At 39.8% G+C, this 19,797-nt stretch overlaps 2 protein-coding genes across 10 annotated transcripts in view; one reads left to right on the top strand and one right to left on the bottom strand.

Moving 5' to 3' along the window:
- LOC120897332 overlaps positions 1-19,797 on the bottom strand; it is a 101,848-nt gene that overhangs the window by 42,533 nt on the left and 39,518 nt on the right. For all 9 annotated transcript variants that reach the window (XM_040302142.1, XM_040302141.1, XM_040302140.1 and 6 more), the window contains 5 exons: positions 8,222-8,404; positions 7,994-8,152; positions 7,719-7,928; positions 7,497-7,650; positions 7,256-7,426 (listed from right to left, as the gene is read on the bottom strand). In XM_040302142.1, coding sequence (XP_040158076.1) covers positions 7,256-7,426; positions 7,497-7,650; positions 7,719-7,928; positions 7,994-8,152; positions 8,222-8,404 — 877 coding nt within the window. The remainder of the gene's footprint in view (positions 1-7,255; positions 7,427-7,496; positions 7,651-7,718; positions 7,929-7,993; positions 8,153-8,221; positions 8,405-19,797) is intronic.
- LOC120897334 (nuclear pore complex protein DDB_G0274915-like) lies at positions 8,848-11,059 on the top strand. The gene is made up of 3 exons (XM_040302151.1): positions 8,848-9,855; positions 9,914-10,060; positions 10,139-11,059. The coding sequence occupies exons 1-3, from the start codon at positions 8,964-8,966 to the stop codon at positions 10,945-10,947; spliced, it is 1,848 nt and encodes a 615-aa protein (XP_040158085.1). The 5' UTR covers positions 8,848-8,963; the 3' UTR covers positions 10,948-11,059.

Genomic DNA, 19,797 nt, shown 5'->3' with positions numbered 1-19,797 from the left:
ATTTGACAGTTCTTTGAGCAAATTGTACTGATTTGACACATCGAATGTCAAATGCAAAATAAATTCCTTTTTGGTCGAATTTGAAAAACAATTTTAAAATGTGCAAAAATTGTAATCTTCAGTTGGAATCAGATCAAATGACGAATTAAATAACTAAAACCATAATCTTTTCAAGCAAAATTATACGAAAATTAGTTTAAATTTGACTGAAAACCTCGAAATTCGAAATACGCTGAAATTCGAGATATGCTTTTGCCTCCGGTCCGCATTAATAGCGTATATCGAGGAATCCATGTATAGTTGAAATTAATGGGAGAAAACTCATTTTTTCTACACACATGGTTGAATCAAAATCCAGTGCTTGCGTTCTATCTGCCCGCGGAACGGAAAGTTTATGAAAATCAGTAGCCGGCATCGCGAATAAATGAACACATTTTAACAGTCGTTTAAAGTTCATTTTGGTTTAACCGAGTTCATTTGTTGTTCATTCCTGTTAAAATAAACGACCGTCAAAACAGTTAACGACTGCTCGATATCGCATATAGGCAAACACGGGGAAAAAATTCGAGCAGTATAATTAAACGACTGTTAATTTGTATCGCATACGCTCTTGACAGTCGTTTGTTCAACGGCGGCATATCACCAGTCGTTAAATTAACAAATGAACTCAATGCGTTCGCGATGCCAAATTCTAGCAATTTTTAACGACTCTGGTTAATTTTTAACGACTGTTAATTTTAGACCAATTCTTTCGCGATGCCAGCTATTAGCTATTAGGTGAGTTCATTTGTTAATTTTAACGACTGGTCATATGCCGCCGTTAAACAAACGACTGTCAAGAGCGTATGCGATACAAATTAACAGTCGTTTAATTATACTGCTCGAATTTTTTCCCCATGTTTGCCTATATGCGATATCGAGCAGTCGTTAAATGTTTTGACGGTCGTTTATTTTAACAGGAATGAACAACAAATGAACTCGGTTAAACCAAAATGAACTTTAAACGACTGTTAAAAAGAGTTCATTTATTCGCGATGCCGGCTATTGTTTGGTGGCCAGCATCTACTCGGGCACTTGCGCGGCTAGAGTCCATCCAACGGAAGGCAACGCGCTTCGCCCTTCGTGATTGGCCGCGTCGTCTCGACTACAGAACTAGGTGTTTCATGCTTGGGATCCCGCCTCTCGCCGAACGTGTTGAGCACACCAGACTGGCATTTATCACGGGAATCTTAAACGGAACCATCGACAGTCCCGAGCTATTTTCAAGGATTCACCTCTATGTTCCTACCAGAATACTTCGTCGCCGACCAATGCTGGCAGTCGCTGAAACCTGAACATCATTTGGCTCTCGCAACCCCCTTCTTTGTATGTGCCGTCTTTTAAATTCAGCTGACGATATTTACGAGCCTGGAATGACGATAACGGAACTGACTTCGCTTTTAAGTGTTCGGAATGCGTTCAACAATAACAATATATAAATGTTCTGTTCGTTATCTAATGTGTATTGTAAACAAATTTTGACTCGAGAGGGCTTCATAGTCCATCGATTAATAAACTAAATTAAACTAAACAAAAAATTGGCTAATCGTGAGAAAAACGTGTACAAAATATAGGTATGTGGAGACGAAAACGATAACGTGAGGTGCGACAAGGAACATAAAAATGTACACGAGACAAAAGGGAAGGAGCATCGATCGTATGAAGCAACAGGCCAGCCACGAAAAATGCCAGAGCTACTGAAAGCTGGTGCTCCATCTGCCTGCGTCCACACGTGAGGTCCAAAACAGCCGAAGTCACACCAAATCTTGAAAAAGTTAGCTCCTTTGCGTTCCGGCGTCCACCGGACGTTTACCAAACCAAACCGAATAGTTGTGTTCGATAAACATGTTTAATATGTTTAATATGTTTATTGATTAATCCAACAGGATCTTGAAGATCTTACATGAATGTACGTAAATTAGTGCTTATAGACTATGTAAGGTACATACATCGATATGGGAGAACTGGTGCACAAGAATAGAAAATGTATATTGAAATATGATTATTACGTAAGTTGTGTCCTGAGTCTATCTCTAAAAACATTCTGTGATATGTTCGTGTGAAATCAAATAAATCATAGTTATTGATAGCTGACATAGCTGACATAGGGTCAGACTGGAAAAAACGAGTTCTATAAAGAGGGACGGATATGAATTGACGTGTACGTAGATTCCTAGATGGCGCGTTAAATTCTATCTTAGCTAATAGAGTAGGAGCATCAATGTGGTGGTTGAGTAGTCCTGATATAAAAAAGGTATTTAGCTATCTCACGGCATTTTTTCAACGTCTGAATTCCTAAAAATAGACAACTGGAATGGTATGACGGTAACACATCGCCCTGTGGCCATGGTAAGAGTCTTTCAACATATCTAGTCGCTTTTCTTTGGATGGCCTCGATTCGATTACTCCATTGTTCAGTGCAGGGGTCGCTAAATATACTGCCATGTTCTAACACTGATCGGGCATAGGCAGAGTAGATTGTTTTTATGGTCATAGGATTATGGAAACCTTGCGTTGATCGAATAATCCAACCCAATAGTTGGTTCCCTCTGGACACTATATTCTCTAGATGATGGTTAAATGTTAAACGTGTGTCGAGAATGATCCAAAGATCGCGGAATGTATCGGTGCGTTCAACGGATATGTCTCTGGTAGTTAAATCGTGTGCAGGATCGAGAATGGTAAAAAGACAAGACGCGTCATTTTTCGATAAATAGCACCATTGCATTATCACGGCACCATATGCTAAACAGGTTGATGGCGCGTTGAAGATAGCTGCAGTCATTGGTTTCGTTGATAGGAGCGAACAGCTTAACGTCATCGGCAAACAGAAGACAACGGTGTTCCGCTAGCAATTGCCCCACATCGTTTATATAAACAATGAAGAGCTTCTTCTTCTTTGGCACAACAACCGTTGTCGGTCAAGGCCAGTCTGTACCCACTAGTGAAGTGAGCTTGGCTTTCAGTGACTTATTGTTACCATAGCAAGATAGTCAGTCCTACGTATGGGGGCACGGTCTATTCGGGACATGAATCCATGACGGGCATGTTGTTACGTCGTACGAGTTTACGACTGTACCACCAGACTGGCCCTCTCCTGCATTATGCGTACGTGACTTTTTGCGTACATTAGGTAATATCGTCCCTCCATGTGAAATATCCTACTGCGCAATTGGATGAAGAGCAGCTGGCCTCAATTGCTGCTTTGAGGTACCCCTGCGGTGCCAAGCATCTCTCGATGTATGATCGTTTACCTTGATCTTGTATGAGCGTTCTGTGAGGTATGAATTCAACCATATAACTATTTGTTCTGAAAACCCTAACTTCTGCAGTTTGGCGATTAAAATGTCGTGTGAGATGAGGTCGAAAGCAGCTTTGAGATCTGTGGTAAATGGTAAATGGTATCCACTTGACCTCCGGAGTCGATATTACGTTTGCAAAAACTAACGAATAAAGTGAGGTTCGTTAGTGTTGAATGTTTGGGTACGAACCCGTGTTGGTTATCCATTATGTAATTCGATGTAGCGATGTAAATAGGAGCAAGCAGAAGCTCAAAAGCTTTTGATACCGCACAAAGTGATGTGATACCGCGATAGTTTGAGGCACATGAACGATCCCCTTTTGTAAATATTGGTACCGACGAGGACTTCCATAAGCGTGAGTAAATAGCAACTCAGCGACGTGTTGTATATGTTTGTTGATACAGGTGCTAGGGACTGATAGCATTTACAGCTAATGAAACTCAGAATGCCATCGGGATCAGGAGCTGTAGAAGGTTTAAGGCTTTTGAGGCACTTTTCTACTGTGCGTATATCAAACATAGGAATGGTGTAATAAATCATGTTTACAGGTGTGTAAGATATGGCCCTTGAGATCAACGTTTGATCTACAATTGGGGTGGAGAATCGATCAGCAAAATGTGTAAAATATCTTCGGGTGACGTGCCCACGGAATCATTATACAGTCTGTTCTCGAGTTACGCGGTTTGTGCGTTCCCGAGGATTGAGGCTCTTACCCTTTATGTAATCAAGATTATTAGTCCAAGAAATATATTTTTTTGGAGAAATATATATTTTGACAAATAAATATATTAAACTAAGCAGTTAGACCGATAGATATATGCGCAATTTTAGTCTGCGCCAAGGTGTGTTTATTTAGAAGGTGAATTATTAGATCGTTTACCGGGCGCCATCATTGAGAATTGTTATTTCACGCATCCTGTAAAAAAGTGACGAAATAATTACATTGCGCTTATGGGCATATTTAGCTTATCCGCTCCGTTATGCATGATTACAATTAATTATCCTGCTCTATCTCCTGCATTATGCGTACGTGACTTTTTGCGTACATTAGGTAATATCGTCCCGCGATGTGAAATATCCTACTGCGCAATTTAATGAACTCTATTAAATTTTCCCTATTTAACTAGTTGGTTCGGATTAGAACATATTGCACTTTTATGTCTAATATTTGTGTGCATCTAATTACAATAATTTATGTTCTGATAATGTTGAATCTAAAATTTTGTACTTGTAAAACTATTTCTTTTGAGTGTGTTGGTGAATACGATCACGCCACTTTTCATGCTATTTCATTAGCTGTTTCACTCTAGCCTTAGTTACAAGTGTGCGGTTTGTGTCTAGGATGTAATGAATTTACTGCAGATTATTACAGCGGATGCTATACTAATAATTGTGTCTTTGCTATTCTAATCGAATTTTAATTCTAATTCTATTCTAATTTGCTGAGTCTAATAGTATTGGGTGTCGAACCTATGCTACAGTGACATTCAAATTTGATTATAAAAACATGCTATGAGACCACCTGGACTACATAAACTTTGATTCTGGATTGCATCACCAGATCTTTTTAATGCACCTTGGGATAAATGTAAACACCACCTTGTTTTGCCATTTTTCGAGCAGGTACTTGAATCTAATTCTAGCTTTGAGGCTAGAATAATCTGTATGGAGTGTTTACATCATTTCAGCCTCCAACTGTCAAACTCTATACAAAAAACTGACTAGAATCGTGAAGGGCCCCACTATCAGCTATAGACTCATTGTAAAATACTTCGGAAAGTCAAACTACACTATTGCAACACATTCATTACAACAAATTTATCAAATCAAATCATACCATAACAACGCAACCGGAAGAGTACAGACCACACCATTCATATAAAAACAATTGTGACACACTTCTTGAATACATCCGAAACACGCATAGTAAGCAAAGTAACATCAACAAATACCTCACACCATTTCAATTTATAAATTGTTACCAATAAAAATACCTTTTTTTATTCAGGAGAGATACAATAACACTTAAGTAGAACAAAAACATATTCCAAAACCCAATGTACGACGAAGCCCATAACTTATTTTGAGTATAAATAAAACAAATTCCGATCATGGCAAATCAGACTGCCAAGATGGGACGTTACGCTTCCCAAAACATCGCCTTCCAACTTATTCCAAGAGTTTAGTTATGTCCCCCTACCCAAGGGGGTTAGGCTTCTAAACTCCAAGGTTTACAGTAAGGGAAACTCCTTCCGGGTTTCCATGATCGCCTGGACGATCATTTGTAGGGTTCAATCAGTCCGCTTCGAATAGTTCGTTCCACAGCGGCTTATGTCAGGAAAACACTGACCTACCACAACGTGTACGCACGATCATCACATTACATGGCGACAGTATCAAAAATTCGAACATATTACATCCATACACCTTGGACTGCGCATCGTTAACTGATACCGTTAAAAAAGTGGGATCAGTAGTACGCTTGATGAAATTGAGGATGCTGCAATTTATGCTTATTTATTTATTTATTTATGCTTATTTGATGACAACATTGATAAAGGATGATATAATTCATTATTCTTTTGAAACAGCAGCGAGGACTTATATACATACACTACATAGAGCGATTAATTAATTGTAACGTAAATCATGAATTTTACACCAAAACTGCTATTTTTCTCGAAAATATGGAGCGTTACACTGCTGATGGATCGAAATACTAATTAGGGTAACTGTACCAGTTTTCGGCAATGTACCTGTTTTCGACAGTGAAACCATGCAAAACGGATTGCAAATTGTCTCAACACATATTTTTTAAACATAGATATGCCCATTTGTTGTTCATATAAACATTTTCACATTTCACATTTACTTGCGTATTTTTCAAAATATCAATTAAAATGTGCAGAGTACAACATTTTTCGGCAGATTTGATATCAGTCAATAGTCCGGCAGGTTTCATTATTAAGAAAACCAGAGCTTTAAAACATTGATTGTGTGGTTTTAATGAAAAATTATACGGTTGAAGAATTTATTCTATCCCACTTGGAATTTTAAAATCACGAAACACAAGTAGGGCAGAAACAGGCGAAACAGTTTTCGGCAGTATATCTATTGTCGGCAGGGTAACTAAAACGTGAAATTCTGCACAAATGCAATAAAATGTCTGAAAACCAAATTTTGAAGTGAAAGTATACTCATTTGTTATTCATATACAAAGTTTCACATCATTAAATTGTGTATTTTCCAAAACATCAAATAAGTTGTGAACAGCTCCACATTTTTCGGCAGATTTGTTGTAAGTCAATAGTTCGGCAGGTTTTGAGATTAAGTAAGCCACAACAGTAAACCAACGAAAATGTGGTTAAAATTGAATATTTTATGCTTGTATTATTTATTCTAACTTGTTTGGAATTTTAAAATCATGATAAACAAGTTATTTTTTACTTTCAATGCTGCCGCAAATAGGTACACGGTAAATGTTCATTTTTGACAGATCAATGCTGTAGTCTCCTGCCGAAACATGAAACAATAACTCACTTTTAATTTTGCTGAATATTCATTTAAAACTTGAACACTATCAGTACACTACAATGCGTATGACTGATGATGACTGTAAAAATTGTCTGCAAAATGACCAAAATGGGCCACATAATATTAATAATTTAAGTACTTTTCAACACCAATCTTAGGAAATGAGAGGTTTGAAACATTTTTGTCAATTTGCATTAATTTTTTTCAACCAGTATTCGCGTTGCCGAAAATAGTAACACAGCCTGCCGAAAATAGGAGCAAAAACAATGCTTAAATTTTTAGGAATATCTCTAAAAAATACATTTGAATCGGCAAATAAAAAATAGTACAACATAATACGATAGTTCATCGTTCAATCGTAAGCCATTTTGAATACTTACTCTTTTTACGAATATTAAAACAGGAATCAGTAATCGTTGAAAGTGTAATCGGTTCCTCCGTGATAAAAAGTACACGGTCACGACTCACTTTTGCAAATAACAGAATATCACTGAACAGAAGTGTCCAGTAGGGTTTCACTGAACGACCCTCAATACGGGATAGATCTCCACCTGTACAAAAGCGATTTGGAATAATAAAAAATGTAAAAAAAATTCGAAATCAACTTATTATTTTACGCACCAAAAATCCACTGCCGGCCGTGCGATGCCAATTGAAAAGGTTTACATTTTGTGAACACCATTCTTGCTTCTAGATCCTGAAGAGTCAATAGTGGACGACCTTCACCGATTGGTTCCATGAGCCCGCCACCTACAGTTATCTCGCGATACGCAATCTGTAAAACAAAAATATTTTTATAAACATCACGGTCTCTGAACAGATATTTGCATTGAGCATACCTACCTGCAACTCACTTATGATGTTATTAAAATTAGCATGTTCTTCACTATCTACACGACAATGGGACGCTATCATTTGCACTAATTTTAATATTTCTCTAAAATGCTGCAGTGGGCGATGAATGAACGTAGTTAGATCTGGACGTTTTCTTGGTACCGGTGGCTCCGTAATGAATTTCATAAAATCACAGATAGAATTTCTTGACTTATTGACCTATCGAGTATATTTTAAGACAATTATAATCATATCCTCAACGGTAACTAAAGAAAATAACCTACCAACACACAATCAGCTTTCTTCAATCCATTGCAATACTTCCTGTAAGCCGCACAAAGTGCAGTATTTTTGGACAGATAGACGCGCGAAGCAAAATGGATTTGTGGTTCGGTGTCATCCTGAATTATTTGCTCTAGAATATCCTCTGATATTCGAGATAACTATCGCGAAAAAATAAAGAGATGTATTAGATATTACAATCCTATCACAATGCATCATACTATTCCTACCTCATCAATATTCTGAAACAATATTTTGTGATCATTTGGAGAAATTAAGTCTTTTCGTTCGCGTAGTGGATTGACAAATCGCTCAATACCAAAATTAATGGCATTAATAAAGTGCTGCTCACGGCTGATAAGCTGGTAAAGGAACTTTCGGCGATGATCGTCAGGGTACTGCTGGACAATTGACTGAAAGATCAAACTCTTTGTTATTATAACAATTATATGTACATAACCGCAAAATTTATGTTTAATCGAAGTCGACGTTAAAAATTAAAAAATGCAAAAAATCATAAAAATAATATTCGTATGCTGTTAAATGTATCGTTAGAGAAATTCTGCGTGCTAGGCAGTAGTAGTATTTCGATCGTCAATTGCGATAAATTAGGTGAATAAAACTTTGTTTACTTTACTATTCATGACTGCATTGTTTTTAACGTATTCATGGGTCGGTTAAATTTGCTTCATTTGCGTACAAACATTTCTTTGTGAACGACCCGGATAAGGCGACAATCACACAATCGCTGGCATTGAAATGCTTCATTTCAATATAAAAAGAACATTTGTTTAGTGTATATTATTGAAATTCGTTTCACCAAATAGAGTTTTTGTATATATATACAGCAAATTTCTTTTGAGCGGTACTCAGTACAAAACTAACTTTGTTTCCTTGTACCCGCAGATCGTTACGTCCGACGGTTACCTATTCAACTAAAACAAACGGATCGAACGAACGGACTTAGGAAACATGCGACTAACTTTTACATTGATCTTGCTGGGAATTTGTATTCCATTGCAAGCCAAACCACAACTGTTGGGAGGTGGTGGAGGCTTGCTCGGAACTGGCGTTGGAGGTTCTACCGGTTTGCTAGGAACTGGTGTACTATCGAGTGGTACCACAAGTGGAATATTAGGAACTGGCCTCGGTGCTACTACAGGAGTTCTTGGAACTGGTATACTAGGAACGGGAACAACTAGTGGATTATTAGGTACTGGTTTAGGAGCAACAACCGGGGTTCTAGGCACTGGACTACTTGGAACAGGAACTACCAGTGGTCTGCTTGGAACAGGTCTTGGAGCTACTAGTGGAGTTCTTGGAACTGGACTACTCGGAACAGGAACTACCAGTGGACTGCTTGGAACAGGTCTTGGAGCTACTAGTGGTGTTCTTGGAACTGGACTACTCGGAACAGGAACTACCAGTGGTCTGCTTGGAACAGGTCTTGGAGCTACTAGTGGAGTTCTTGGAACTGGAATTCTTGGAACGGGGACTACCAGTGGACTGTTAGGAACAGGTATAGGAGCTACTAGTGGTCTTCTTGGTACTGGTATTCTTAGTGGAGGTGCTACTACAACTACTGCTGCCGTTACCACAACCACTGCTGCCGCTACCACAACAGCTGTTCCCACCACCACAACGGCTGTTCCCACCACCACAACGGCTGTTCCCACTACCACAACCGCTGCAGCCACGACCACAGTAACAGCAACAACAACGACAACAACGACGACGATTGCTCCAACCACAACTACTAACGCACCAACAACGACAACGATTGCTCCAGCCACAACTACTAACGCACCAACAACGACAGTCACATCGGCCCCCACAGGAACTGTAACATTCAACATTAATGGAAGTACGTAATAATGCACCTGTTTTTATGCAGAAAATAATAACTATTCTTTTTTTATTAGACATTATAACTATAAATGCAAATGATCAAGCAACTATAGATGCTATCAACGCTGTCCTAGCTGCTTCTTCGACTACTACTGCTATGAGTACAACAACCACAGCAGCACCATCCTTTGGAAGCACAGTATCATTCAACATTGGTGGATGTATGTATTGTATAGTTAATAGAACGTGTTTGAAATAACAATGTATCATTTTTTTAATTTTAACATTATATTTTTTAGCTATCATTACTGTTGATGCTGCTGATACAGCTACGATTGCAGCGATCATTCAAAGTCTTAACAGTGGATCGACTACATCGACGGCAATTTCAACCACTTCCGTATTTCCTGTAACTGCAACAACTACGACAACTGTAGTCACTCCAGTTACGACTTCGAGTACTGTGTCAGCTTTGGCGACAACTACAACTTTGGGTTCCGCAGCTACTTCAACTACATCTACCACATCAGCACCCAATAGCGGATCGAACTCAATTTCTATTATTATCAACATAAACGGACAATTTATTTTAATATCAGCCTCCAATCAAAGCTTACTGCTTTTGATGCAACAAATTTTGCAGCAAATTTCAAGCATAACAACAATTACTTCAACAACACAACCTCCGGCCATTCCAATTCAACCGACGTCAGCTCCTGTACAAACTAGTGGAGGACGTCCTGGTGGATGCATGAGACGCCACCAGTCTTCTGAGGAAGTTGGAGGCAATCGAGGACTGCGTGGTGGATTTGGATTTGGCATTGGTATTCGTGGACCCCTTGGTGGAGGATTTCAAGCTGGTTTTGGAGGTGGTATAAGCAACCGAATGCCTGGAGCTGGTATCGGTGCTGGCATTCGACTGCAGGGTCCTTTAGGAGGAAGCATACAGGCCGGGTTTGGAGCCGGTTTAGGACGTGCCCATGGCAGTGTATCTGGTAGAACTCAAGGTGCAATTGGATCAGGGTTCCGTGTGCAAGGACCGTTAGGAGGCGTGGTTCAAGCAGGATTTGGGGCTGGATTTCGAGCTGGTGGACATAGACACGGATAATCAAAGTCATTCATAGATAACAACATTTTTACTTTTAACTTTTTCCAACTTATGTTCAGCAATAAATAACCCATGCATTAAACCAGTCATGAATTGGCAGCCAAACAAAAAATTCTTTGTCTTATCTTATAATTGTGCACTCCGATCATAATCCCCAACAACATTTATTTAAATTATTCAATTTACTTGCTTAACTTGTTTAACTAAAGTTGTTTTATAAGTGTGTGCTATCCGAATTGACATTTTCGAGCTCGGTTGATCAAGAATTCGAGCAATTTTCCGTAGTCTTATGATTTAATTCAAGGGTCAATTTTAGGCTTTTTTATGAGGACAAACAATTTCGAGCAAATTTCACTTGGGTGGGTATCCATCAATTATATAACGAGGGTTACATTACATTATATAAATGTTACATGAAGGGGAAGGGGAGAATCTTTTGTAACGTAAGGCTGGAAATAGACGAACCGAGATCGTCGCGGTACCGCGAAATTCGCGCCTTGTTTATAACAGTTGTAGAACAGTTGAGCTGCCAAATCTTCCGCGCCTCCAATCGCGCCTGGTGTTTCGCAGAGATACCCAACTTCGGTATTGCTGAGATTTTCGCGGTAGCGCGAATTTTTTATTTTTTATTTTTCTGGTGGATTTGTGTGAAAACTCGTGCCGAGAAACGACGTTTGTATTTTATTTTGCATAAATTATGTAAAATAAATAATTTGATTCACAAATTGATAAAAATATTTCTTCTTTGCACATTCAATCGTCACCTTGGATGGTTCCATACAGGAACCGCGATTATCTCGCCTATCTGTCAGACTTTGTAACAGAATTGACAGCTGAAGTCATACGCGATTTTCGCGGTACCCCGACGATCTCGGTTTGTCTATTTCCAGCCTAACGCGTAAGCGTACGTAAAGGAGGATTCTTCTTAGTGACTTGACAACCTTTGCGGTTATGCCGGCCTAAAACGAATTTAGCTACTTATTAAATACCAAGGAGCCGAATAGTCCGTCATTGCCAGGAGGTCAGTCCATAGGAGGATTGAACCCAAGACGGAATTTGGTAAATTTTCCTTCCGTCCGTCCTTGGCAACCAAGGGATCGTCGCAGTAACTTTGTATTACGATACCGTGACGACTGTAGTGGTACGTATTTGATGATAGTAGCATGCGATTCCCAGGAACCGACACCCGATTCGAAGTAAATGGCCCGAGATTCAACTGTAACGCTAGAAACAGATCTGATCCTTGCAAGCATCATACAGCTTTGAGCAGCGACATCGCTTTTGATTCCGAATCGAGAAAGCGTGTGTTCAAATCTTAATTTTGATGAAAACTTTTTTCAGTTTTTTTTATGTTTGTCTCTTTGTAAAATATTAGTTTTTTGCTACAATTAGTATAAACAAAATTATTAAGAAGCAAAATTAAAATGATACCTTCTTAAAAACCTTGATAATTTCACTATGTATACCCTTCATTATCAGGATGAGAGAAATATGTATCTCATTTTTCCTTTTCCGAGAAAGTTAATAATAAAATAAATCAAGCTTATCCTATATAAATAAACGCAACGTAGGGGATTTGCATTCAGTTAATTTTTAATGAATAGGATCTTCCTATCTTTCAAAATCGCGCAAATATTTTCTCGGACCTGACTGCATATTGTGGCGGGCCGGACTTTGCCGACAGCTTAATGAGTTCAAATTTTACGCGATCATTCATATCGATATTTCCTTTCCGTCGACCCTTCCAAATTTGACCCAAACCCTTCAACAGCTTGCCTTTCCACCATCACTTCGTCCAGTCCACAATTTTGACTGGGGCCTCTAAGGTTAGCCAAGGCACGAATTCTTAGTTTTTGCGTGATAACGTGTCTATGTTTTTTACTATCAGAAGCTGCATTTTACTATCAGAAGCAGAAAACATTTGCCTTTTTAACATGTGCAATATTTTTATATTAGTTGGAAGCGCAGAACGCTGCGATACATACCCACAGCTCAAAACAATATACAGTCTGTTCCCGAGTTACGCGGTTTCTGCGTTCCCGGCGAATCCGCGTAACTCGAATATCCGCGTAAGTCGAATTTCACATTTTTTGACTAAATACTATTCATTACTCGCAGTTTTTGATTTAAATTAATACTTTTATACACTTTATCATTTATTTACTATGATTCGTGCAGAATATTCTAATATATCTGGCTTTTAGCGGTTTCAATTTGTTAGCAAAAATGCAATTCATACCGAACTTGAAGCAAATTGTACTGGTTTGACATTTGATCTGTCAAATGTATAAAACCGAGTATCTCCGAATCCGCGTAAGTCGAGAACCGCGTAACTCGGGAACAGACTGTATTCGCAAAATTTGAAGTAGTCGATAAAAACCATATAGGTCCATAGGTTCCTTGAGTATTTTTATACCCTTCCCCCTTTGAGTATTTTTATACCCCCTTCCTTCTAACTGAAACCTTTCCCATTTCCACTTCTCTTCGGTCCACAAACTTGATGTGTTCGATTAGGGCCAAGAATGAAAATTTTAGTTTTTGCATTAAAAGAAACACACAATCCACTGTCCCAGGCCAGGAATGTGAATACCAATTTTCGTGTGAAACAGCTGTCTGCTTTCGGCACACAATCGCAAAGCGGTAGCAGGGGCCCCGTGTACAAGTACAGGACGGTTCATCCCAGCCAAGAGCGCACACAATGACATCGATTTAACCATTTCTCGAATGAAACCTCAACTCACTGAAGCACCGTTGACCAAACGACCTTCCTAGGCTTTTTAAAGCGACGCGAGCTTGGTGTCAATTTTTTCCTGCTAATTTCTCCGATTATGAGCCGGTGTATTGAAATTTTGTTTAAAGGCCTTTAAATTTGTGTCTATGTATGATGTGTGCTTGTGGCTGTTGTTACGGGTTTTCTTTGTGGTTAAACGCAGCGTTCTGTTCTGTGTTCCGTGCATTGGATTTTAGCAGTGTCTCCGCGTTTTTTTGGTGAGCTCGTGCACCGACCATCCACACCAAGACACCAAACGAACGGAGCCCCTTATTGACGGGGCCTACTTACCGACGGGGGCCCTTTCCGACGGGGCCCCTTCATCGAAGAGTCCACATAATCGTTGGGGCCCCGTAAACCACCTTTGAGTTTTGGCTTCCGTATAGTTTTTGATCATGTCTTCACGCTCAAAGTTGTATGTAAAAAGTGATAAAACATCATTTTAATATTAACATGGCCCAGATCCCCTTTGGACATTTGAATACCACCCCTTCCCGATTTCCCCTATTTGTCAGTTGACCACAAAAGTGGAGTAGGGCTCCGCGTGAAAATTTAAGTTTTTGCGTTAAAAGCAGGCACGCTCCACGATCTCAGTTTTGAGATGTGGATACCATTTTTCGCGTGAAAACAGCTGTCTGTTTTCGGCACACATCTGCAAAACAAGTATAGGGGCCCCAGCCAAGCATAGGCACGTTTCATCCAAGCCAAATTGAAAATCGCACACATCGATATCGATGGAATCGTTTCTCGAATGAAACCTCTACCCACTGGAGCACCGTTGCTTGCTTGATGTTAGTCAATTTTTCCTGCTAAATTAACCGGCTTCGAGCCGGTGTATTGATATTGTGGGCCTTTAAATTTTTGTTTGGGTGTGTTGTATGCTTGTGTTGTGTAAGGTTTTCGGTGGTAGTTAAGCGCAGCGTTCTGTGCATTCCATTTTTGAAGCAAGTTGCTCTGCGTGGTTTTGGGCTTGGGTGTCTCGTGCACAGGCCATCCACACCAGCAAAAATTGACAGTTTCTCGCTCTGTCCAAAACTTTGCGCCAACAATAGCTGGCATCGCGAAAGAATTGGTTTAAAATTAACAGTCGTTAAAAATTAACCAGAGTCGTTAAAAACTGCTAGAATTTGGCATCGCGAGAGTTCATGTATTCGCGATGCCGGTTAATAGCCGGAATCGCGAATAAATGAACATGTTTTAACAGTCGTTTAAAGTTCATTTTGGTTTAACCGAGTTTATTTGTTGTTCATTCCTGTTCAAATTAACGATCGTCAAAACAATTTACGACTGCTCGATATCGCATATAGGCAAACACCGGGAAAAATATCGAGCAGTATAATTAAACGACTGTTAATTTGTATCGCATACGCTCTTGACAGTCGTTTGTTTAACGGCGGCATAGGACCAGTCGTTAAAATTAACAAATGAACTCAATGCGTTCGCGATGCCAAATTCTAGCAATTTTCAACGACTCTGGTTAATTTTTAACGACTGTTAATTTTAAACCAATTCTTTCGCGAAGCCAGCTAATAGCTAATAGCTGGCATCGCGAACGAATTGGTTTAAAATTAACAGTCGTTAAAAATTAACCAGAGTCGTTAAAAATTGCTAGAATTTGGCATCGCGATCGCATTGAATTCATTGGTCATTTTAACGACTGGTCTTATGCCGCCGTTAAACAAACGACTGTCAAGAGCGTATGCGAAGCAAATTAACAGTCGTTTAATTATACTGCTCGATGTTTTCCCCGTGTTTGCCTATATGCGATATCGAGCAGTCGTAAACTGTTTTGACGATCGTTAATTTGAACACGAATGAACAACAAATGAGCTCAGTTAAACCAAAATGAACTTTAAACGACTGTTAAAATGTGTTCATTTATTCGCGATGCCGGCTAATGATGAGGTATTAGCTGGTATCGCGAAAGAATTGGTTTAAAATTAACAGTCGTTAAAAATTAACCAGAGTCGTTAAAAATTGCTAGAATTTGGCATCGCGAACGCATTGAGTTCATTTGTTAATTTTAACGACTGGTCATATGCCGCCGTTAAACAAACGACTGTCAAGAGCGTATGCGATACAAATTAACAGTCGTTTAATTATACTGCTCGAATTTTTTCCCCATGTTTGCCTATATGCGATATCGAGCAGTCGTTAACTGTTTTGACGGTCGTTTATTTTAACAGGAATGAACAACAAATGAACTCGGTTAAACCAAAATGAACTTTAAACGACTGTTAAAATGTGTTCATTTATTCGCGATGCCGGCTATTGATTTGAGCTGTGCGCGCGAGTCGCAGCGTTCTTTGCTTGCGACTTTGATGGAAGTATTGGCAGATTTCTTAGAACATGTAATGTGCTGCTTTGAGTAGTTTGGGGCCCCGGTTTTCTACAGTTCGGGGCCCTCGACAAAATACATTGAGTGAAGCGATGTGAAAAATGATTGCGATGGGGTAGGGCTAGAATCGATACAAAGTCGAACATCCACAATGACGGGAGCCCCCTAGATCGCCGGGGCCCCTGGCGGCCGCCCAGTCCGCCCACCGTTTAACGCGCCACTGAGTGTAAGTGCAATAGTAAACCATGCAAAAACTAATGATCTAATTTTTCTGTTTGGAGATTTTAATTTTTCGCCAGTAACATGATCACCATCACAACAAACATTTGGTCACAACAAACAATCATCATCATTCTCGCACTATGTGGCAAATTCATCATCCTCGGTCAGATCCCGGTTTTTGGATGAAATTAACGCTAGCGATCTTTATCAAATAAGCGGTATCAAAAACTCGCTTAACTGGCAGCTCGACTTAGTATTCGCAAATTTTATTCGATTTGCGCCCCTGCCCAACACCACTAGTCTCTCCTGACCTGTACCATCCAGCCATCGATTTAACGGTTCGAATTCAAAGCACAATGCCTAATTCTACACTGACTCTGTCAAGTAGAGCTAGGATGAATTTTTATAAAACCAATTTTACTCGGCTTGATGAACTCATAACCAATTTTAACAGCCAGTTCAGAATTAGCCAGCCTGTAGATGAAGCTTTACCGATATTTATACGCTTTCTTTTATCCTCATTTGACTCGTGTGTGCCAATTATCACACCAAAGAGCAGCCCTGCTTGATCAGACCGCCACCTAAAAAACTTGAAAGAGCTAAGGCAGCTGCATTAAAAAAATATACGAAGAATCGATTGGTCGGTCAAGGCCTGCCTGTACCACTTGTGGGGTTGGCTTTCGGTGACTTTTGGATTACCCCCCCATAACAGGATAGTCAGTCCTACGTATGACAGCACGGTCAGGTTATGGCTTGAACCCATGACGGGACAGTTACAATAGAATACGCTGTAGTGGCTACTTGTCTCGATTGGAGAAAAATTTGATCAAAAGGCCCAAAGCTGTCGGGATTTTTCGTAAGAAACACAATAATACGAAGGTAACACCTAAATGGATTTATCACAATGACCGAGATGGTTCAACTGCCTTAGATATTTGTGACATATTTGCGTGTAGATTTGAGGAGGCATACACAATCTCAACTACTGATGAGAATTTTACCAACAACGCTTTAATTAATACTCCTAATTATGTCATCGCCCTTAATTTAATTAATATATCGCAAGAAGCTGTACTAAATGTGCTCAAAGCATTTAAGCCCAAAGCTAGTCCTGGCCCAGATGGTATTCCTCCATCATACTCAGCCGATGCTGTGAGTCCATTGCGCCGATCTTCACCAAAAAAATTAATTTCTCAATGCAACTAGGGGAATTCCCTCTATTTGGAAGAGCTAATGGTTTCTCCCCATATTTAAAAAAAGGTTACATGGAACAAGCAGCCAACTATAGAGGCATAACATCACTCAGTACTGGAGCCAAAGTTTTTGAGAAAGTGATACAAACAAGTTTACTCACGGCTTTTTATCACTATATTAGCCCTCAACGTCGCCGGTCTCGTAGTACAGTCGTCAACTCGTACGACTTAACAACATGCCCGTCATGCGTTCAATCCCCAAATAGACCGCGCCGCCATACGTAGGACTGACTATCCTGCTATGGGGGGGAATCAATTAGTCACTGAAAGCCAAGCCCACAAGTGGGTACAGGCAGGCCTTGACCAAGAACGGTTGTTGAGCCAAAGAAGAAGAAGAAGATTAGCCCTCAACAACACGGTTTCGTTCCAAAGCGGTCGACGATTACTAACCTTGTTGACTTTACATAACAATGTCTCCGTAACATGGATAGCAGGATGGCAACAGATGCATTTTATATGGATTTAAAGGCTGCTTTTGATAGCATCGATCACAACATCTTTTTAGCCAAGATGAATAAGTTGGAACTTGGATGAAATTTAATATGCTGGTTAGAATAGTACCTTGTCAGTCGATCGTATGCTGTATCTTTCCAAAGGTGCCATTCAAGGCCTTTCATTGCATCATCTGTGTTGGATATATTACAAAGCGGGGCACTCAGGTGCGCTCTCCGCGAGAGCAATCTCTCGTCGGCTGACGAGCACGAGTGCCCACCGTCCCGGTACCGATGGAGATCGATCTCTCGGTACCGATCGACATGAGAGGGAACATAGGGAGAGGTCCAGAAAGAGAACTTAGACAAGGGGGCATTCGGATCCGCGACACATTGCCAGCGCCTACACGTATGGTCCAAAACATACAAAATCATACAAAATCATAAAAAAGTCTGCGCCTTTGCGTACTGGCGGCTACCCGACCTTTACCAAGCCAACCCGAATAGTTGTGTTCGATAAACACGTATGCGTATCAGGTAGCTGAAGTTGTACTGCTTACCTGCCGTATTCCGCTGTGATACCGAGCGAGACGCATAGACAACGCGTATAGAGGACATGTGTAGCCGTGAGGAAACTTTTCTGTGTTTCTTTTGCCTTGCCCTTGCCTTTAGATCCTGATGGCAGAAGCATGCATACCTTTCGGGTACGTTCGTGGTATAAGCCCTGTCCCTCTCATGTTAATGGTAAAGATAGAATCGTATGCAATCGGCTCTGCATTCGGGTGTGGGCAGGCCTGTGGACGGCGTCTGTACGCAGACATTTGGAGCAACAGCTCGCTATCCTCCCGCGTATCAAATTTGATTTTTTTGTTTGATTCGACGACGTTTTTTGGCGACATTCATTTGACTTTCATTTTCGAGTGCACTGGATCGCATTCTCCTTTGTAACATTTGTTTCTTTTAAATTCGTGTACTTCAGCAAGAAACCCTGATTTTCTTACTGGCAAAGTGAAAATATTTCATTGTTCAGTCACTTACGATCGGTAAAGGCACCAGGTAGTTTTGGATTCACAAGATGAAAGTCAATTAACATTCAAACTACATTTTTTTACAGTTGTGTCATCGCAAAGACACTGACGGTAACTACAGAAATGAATGTCGTGCTTCAACAGTCGTGTCATGGCAACAGTGAATGTGATGTACGAAAAATGATTTTGACTAGTAGCCTACTGCGAATGTAAAAAAATGTCAACAGTTTACAACACAGAGTCAGAATTCAATAGTTGCACGCTTTTTAGTTGGAATGCTTTTTAGTTGAACGCTCGATAGTTGGCTGGCAGTTCAATACAAAAGCATGCGTGTGTATGGAAAACCCGGTTTTTGAAAAATTCACAAAAATTTCATGGCCTGCCGAGAAAAATTTCATAATTTTTTTGTATAAAAAAACGTGCTAACTAAAAAGCACATCTTCCATAGTTGACAGGGTATCGAAGTTCAACCAATGAGTTCAGACTGTATATTGACTATGAATGAACTATTGAATATGTGCTTTTTATTTTTTTGCACGCGAATAACTTTGACAGTTATTTGAATGAAGCACAAACGGATTGTAGATTATAAGATAAGAAAAACGGGTGCAGTGATGTTTATCTACTGTGAAAGAAGGTTTCAATATTCAGACTGAGTATTTCGATTAAGCCGGACTCCCCATATTTTCATCCATTTTCTGACTTTGAGGCATTTTTGGAATGTTCGGAAACCATGTATCGGAACACCACTTTCTTCACTTCATTGATGAGGACACTCTCTTTAGCTATGGTTCTGCAAAAATCAGGC

Source organism: Anopheles arabiensis, chromosome 2 (assembly GCF_016920715.1).
Source record: "Anopheles arabiensis isolate DONGOLA chromosome 2, AaraD3, whole genome shotgun sequence".
In the NCBI taxonomy this organism is placed as follows: domain Eukaryota; kingdom Metazoa; phylum Arthropoda; class Insecta; order Diptera; family Culicidae; genus Anopheles; species Anopheles arabiensis.
Note: the sequence above shows the minus strand (reverse complement) of the source record. Positions and strands in the feature narration are given on the sequence as shown.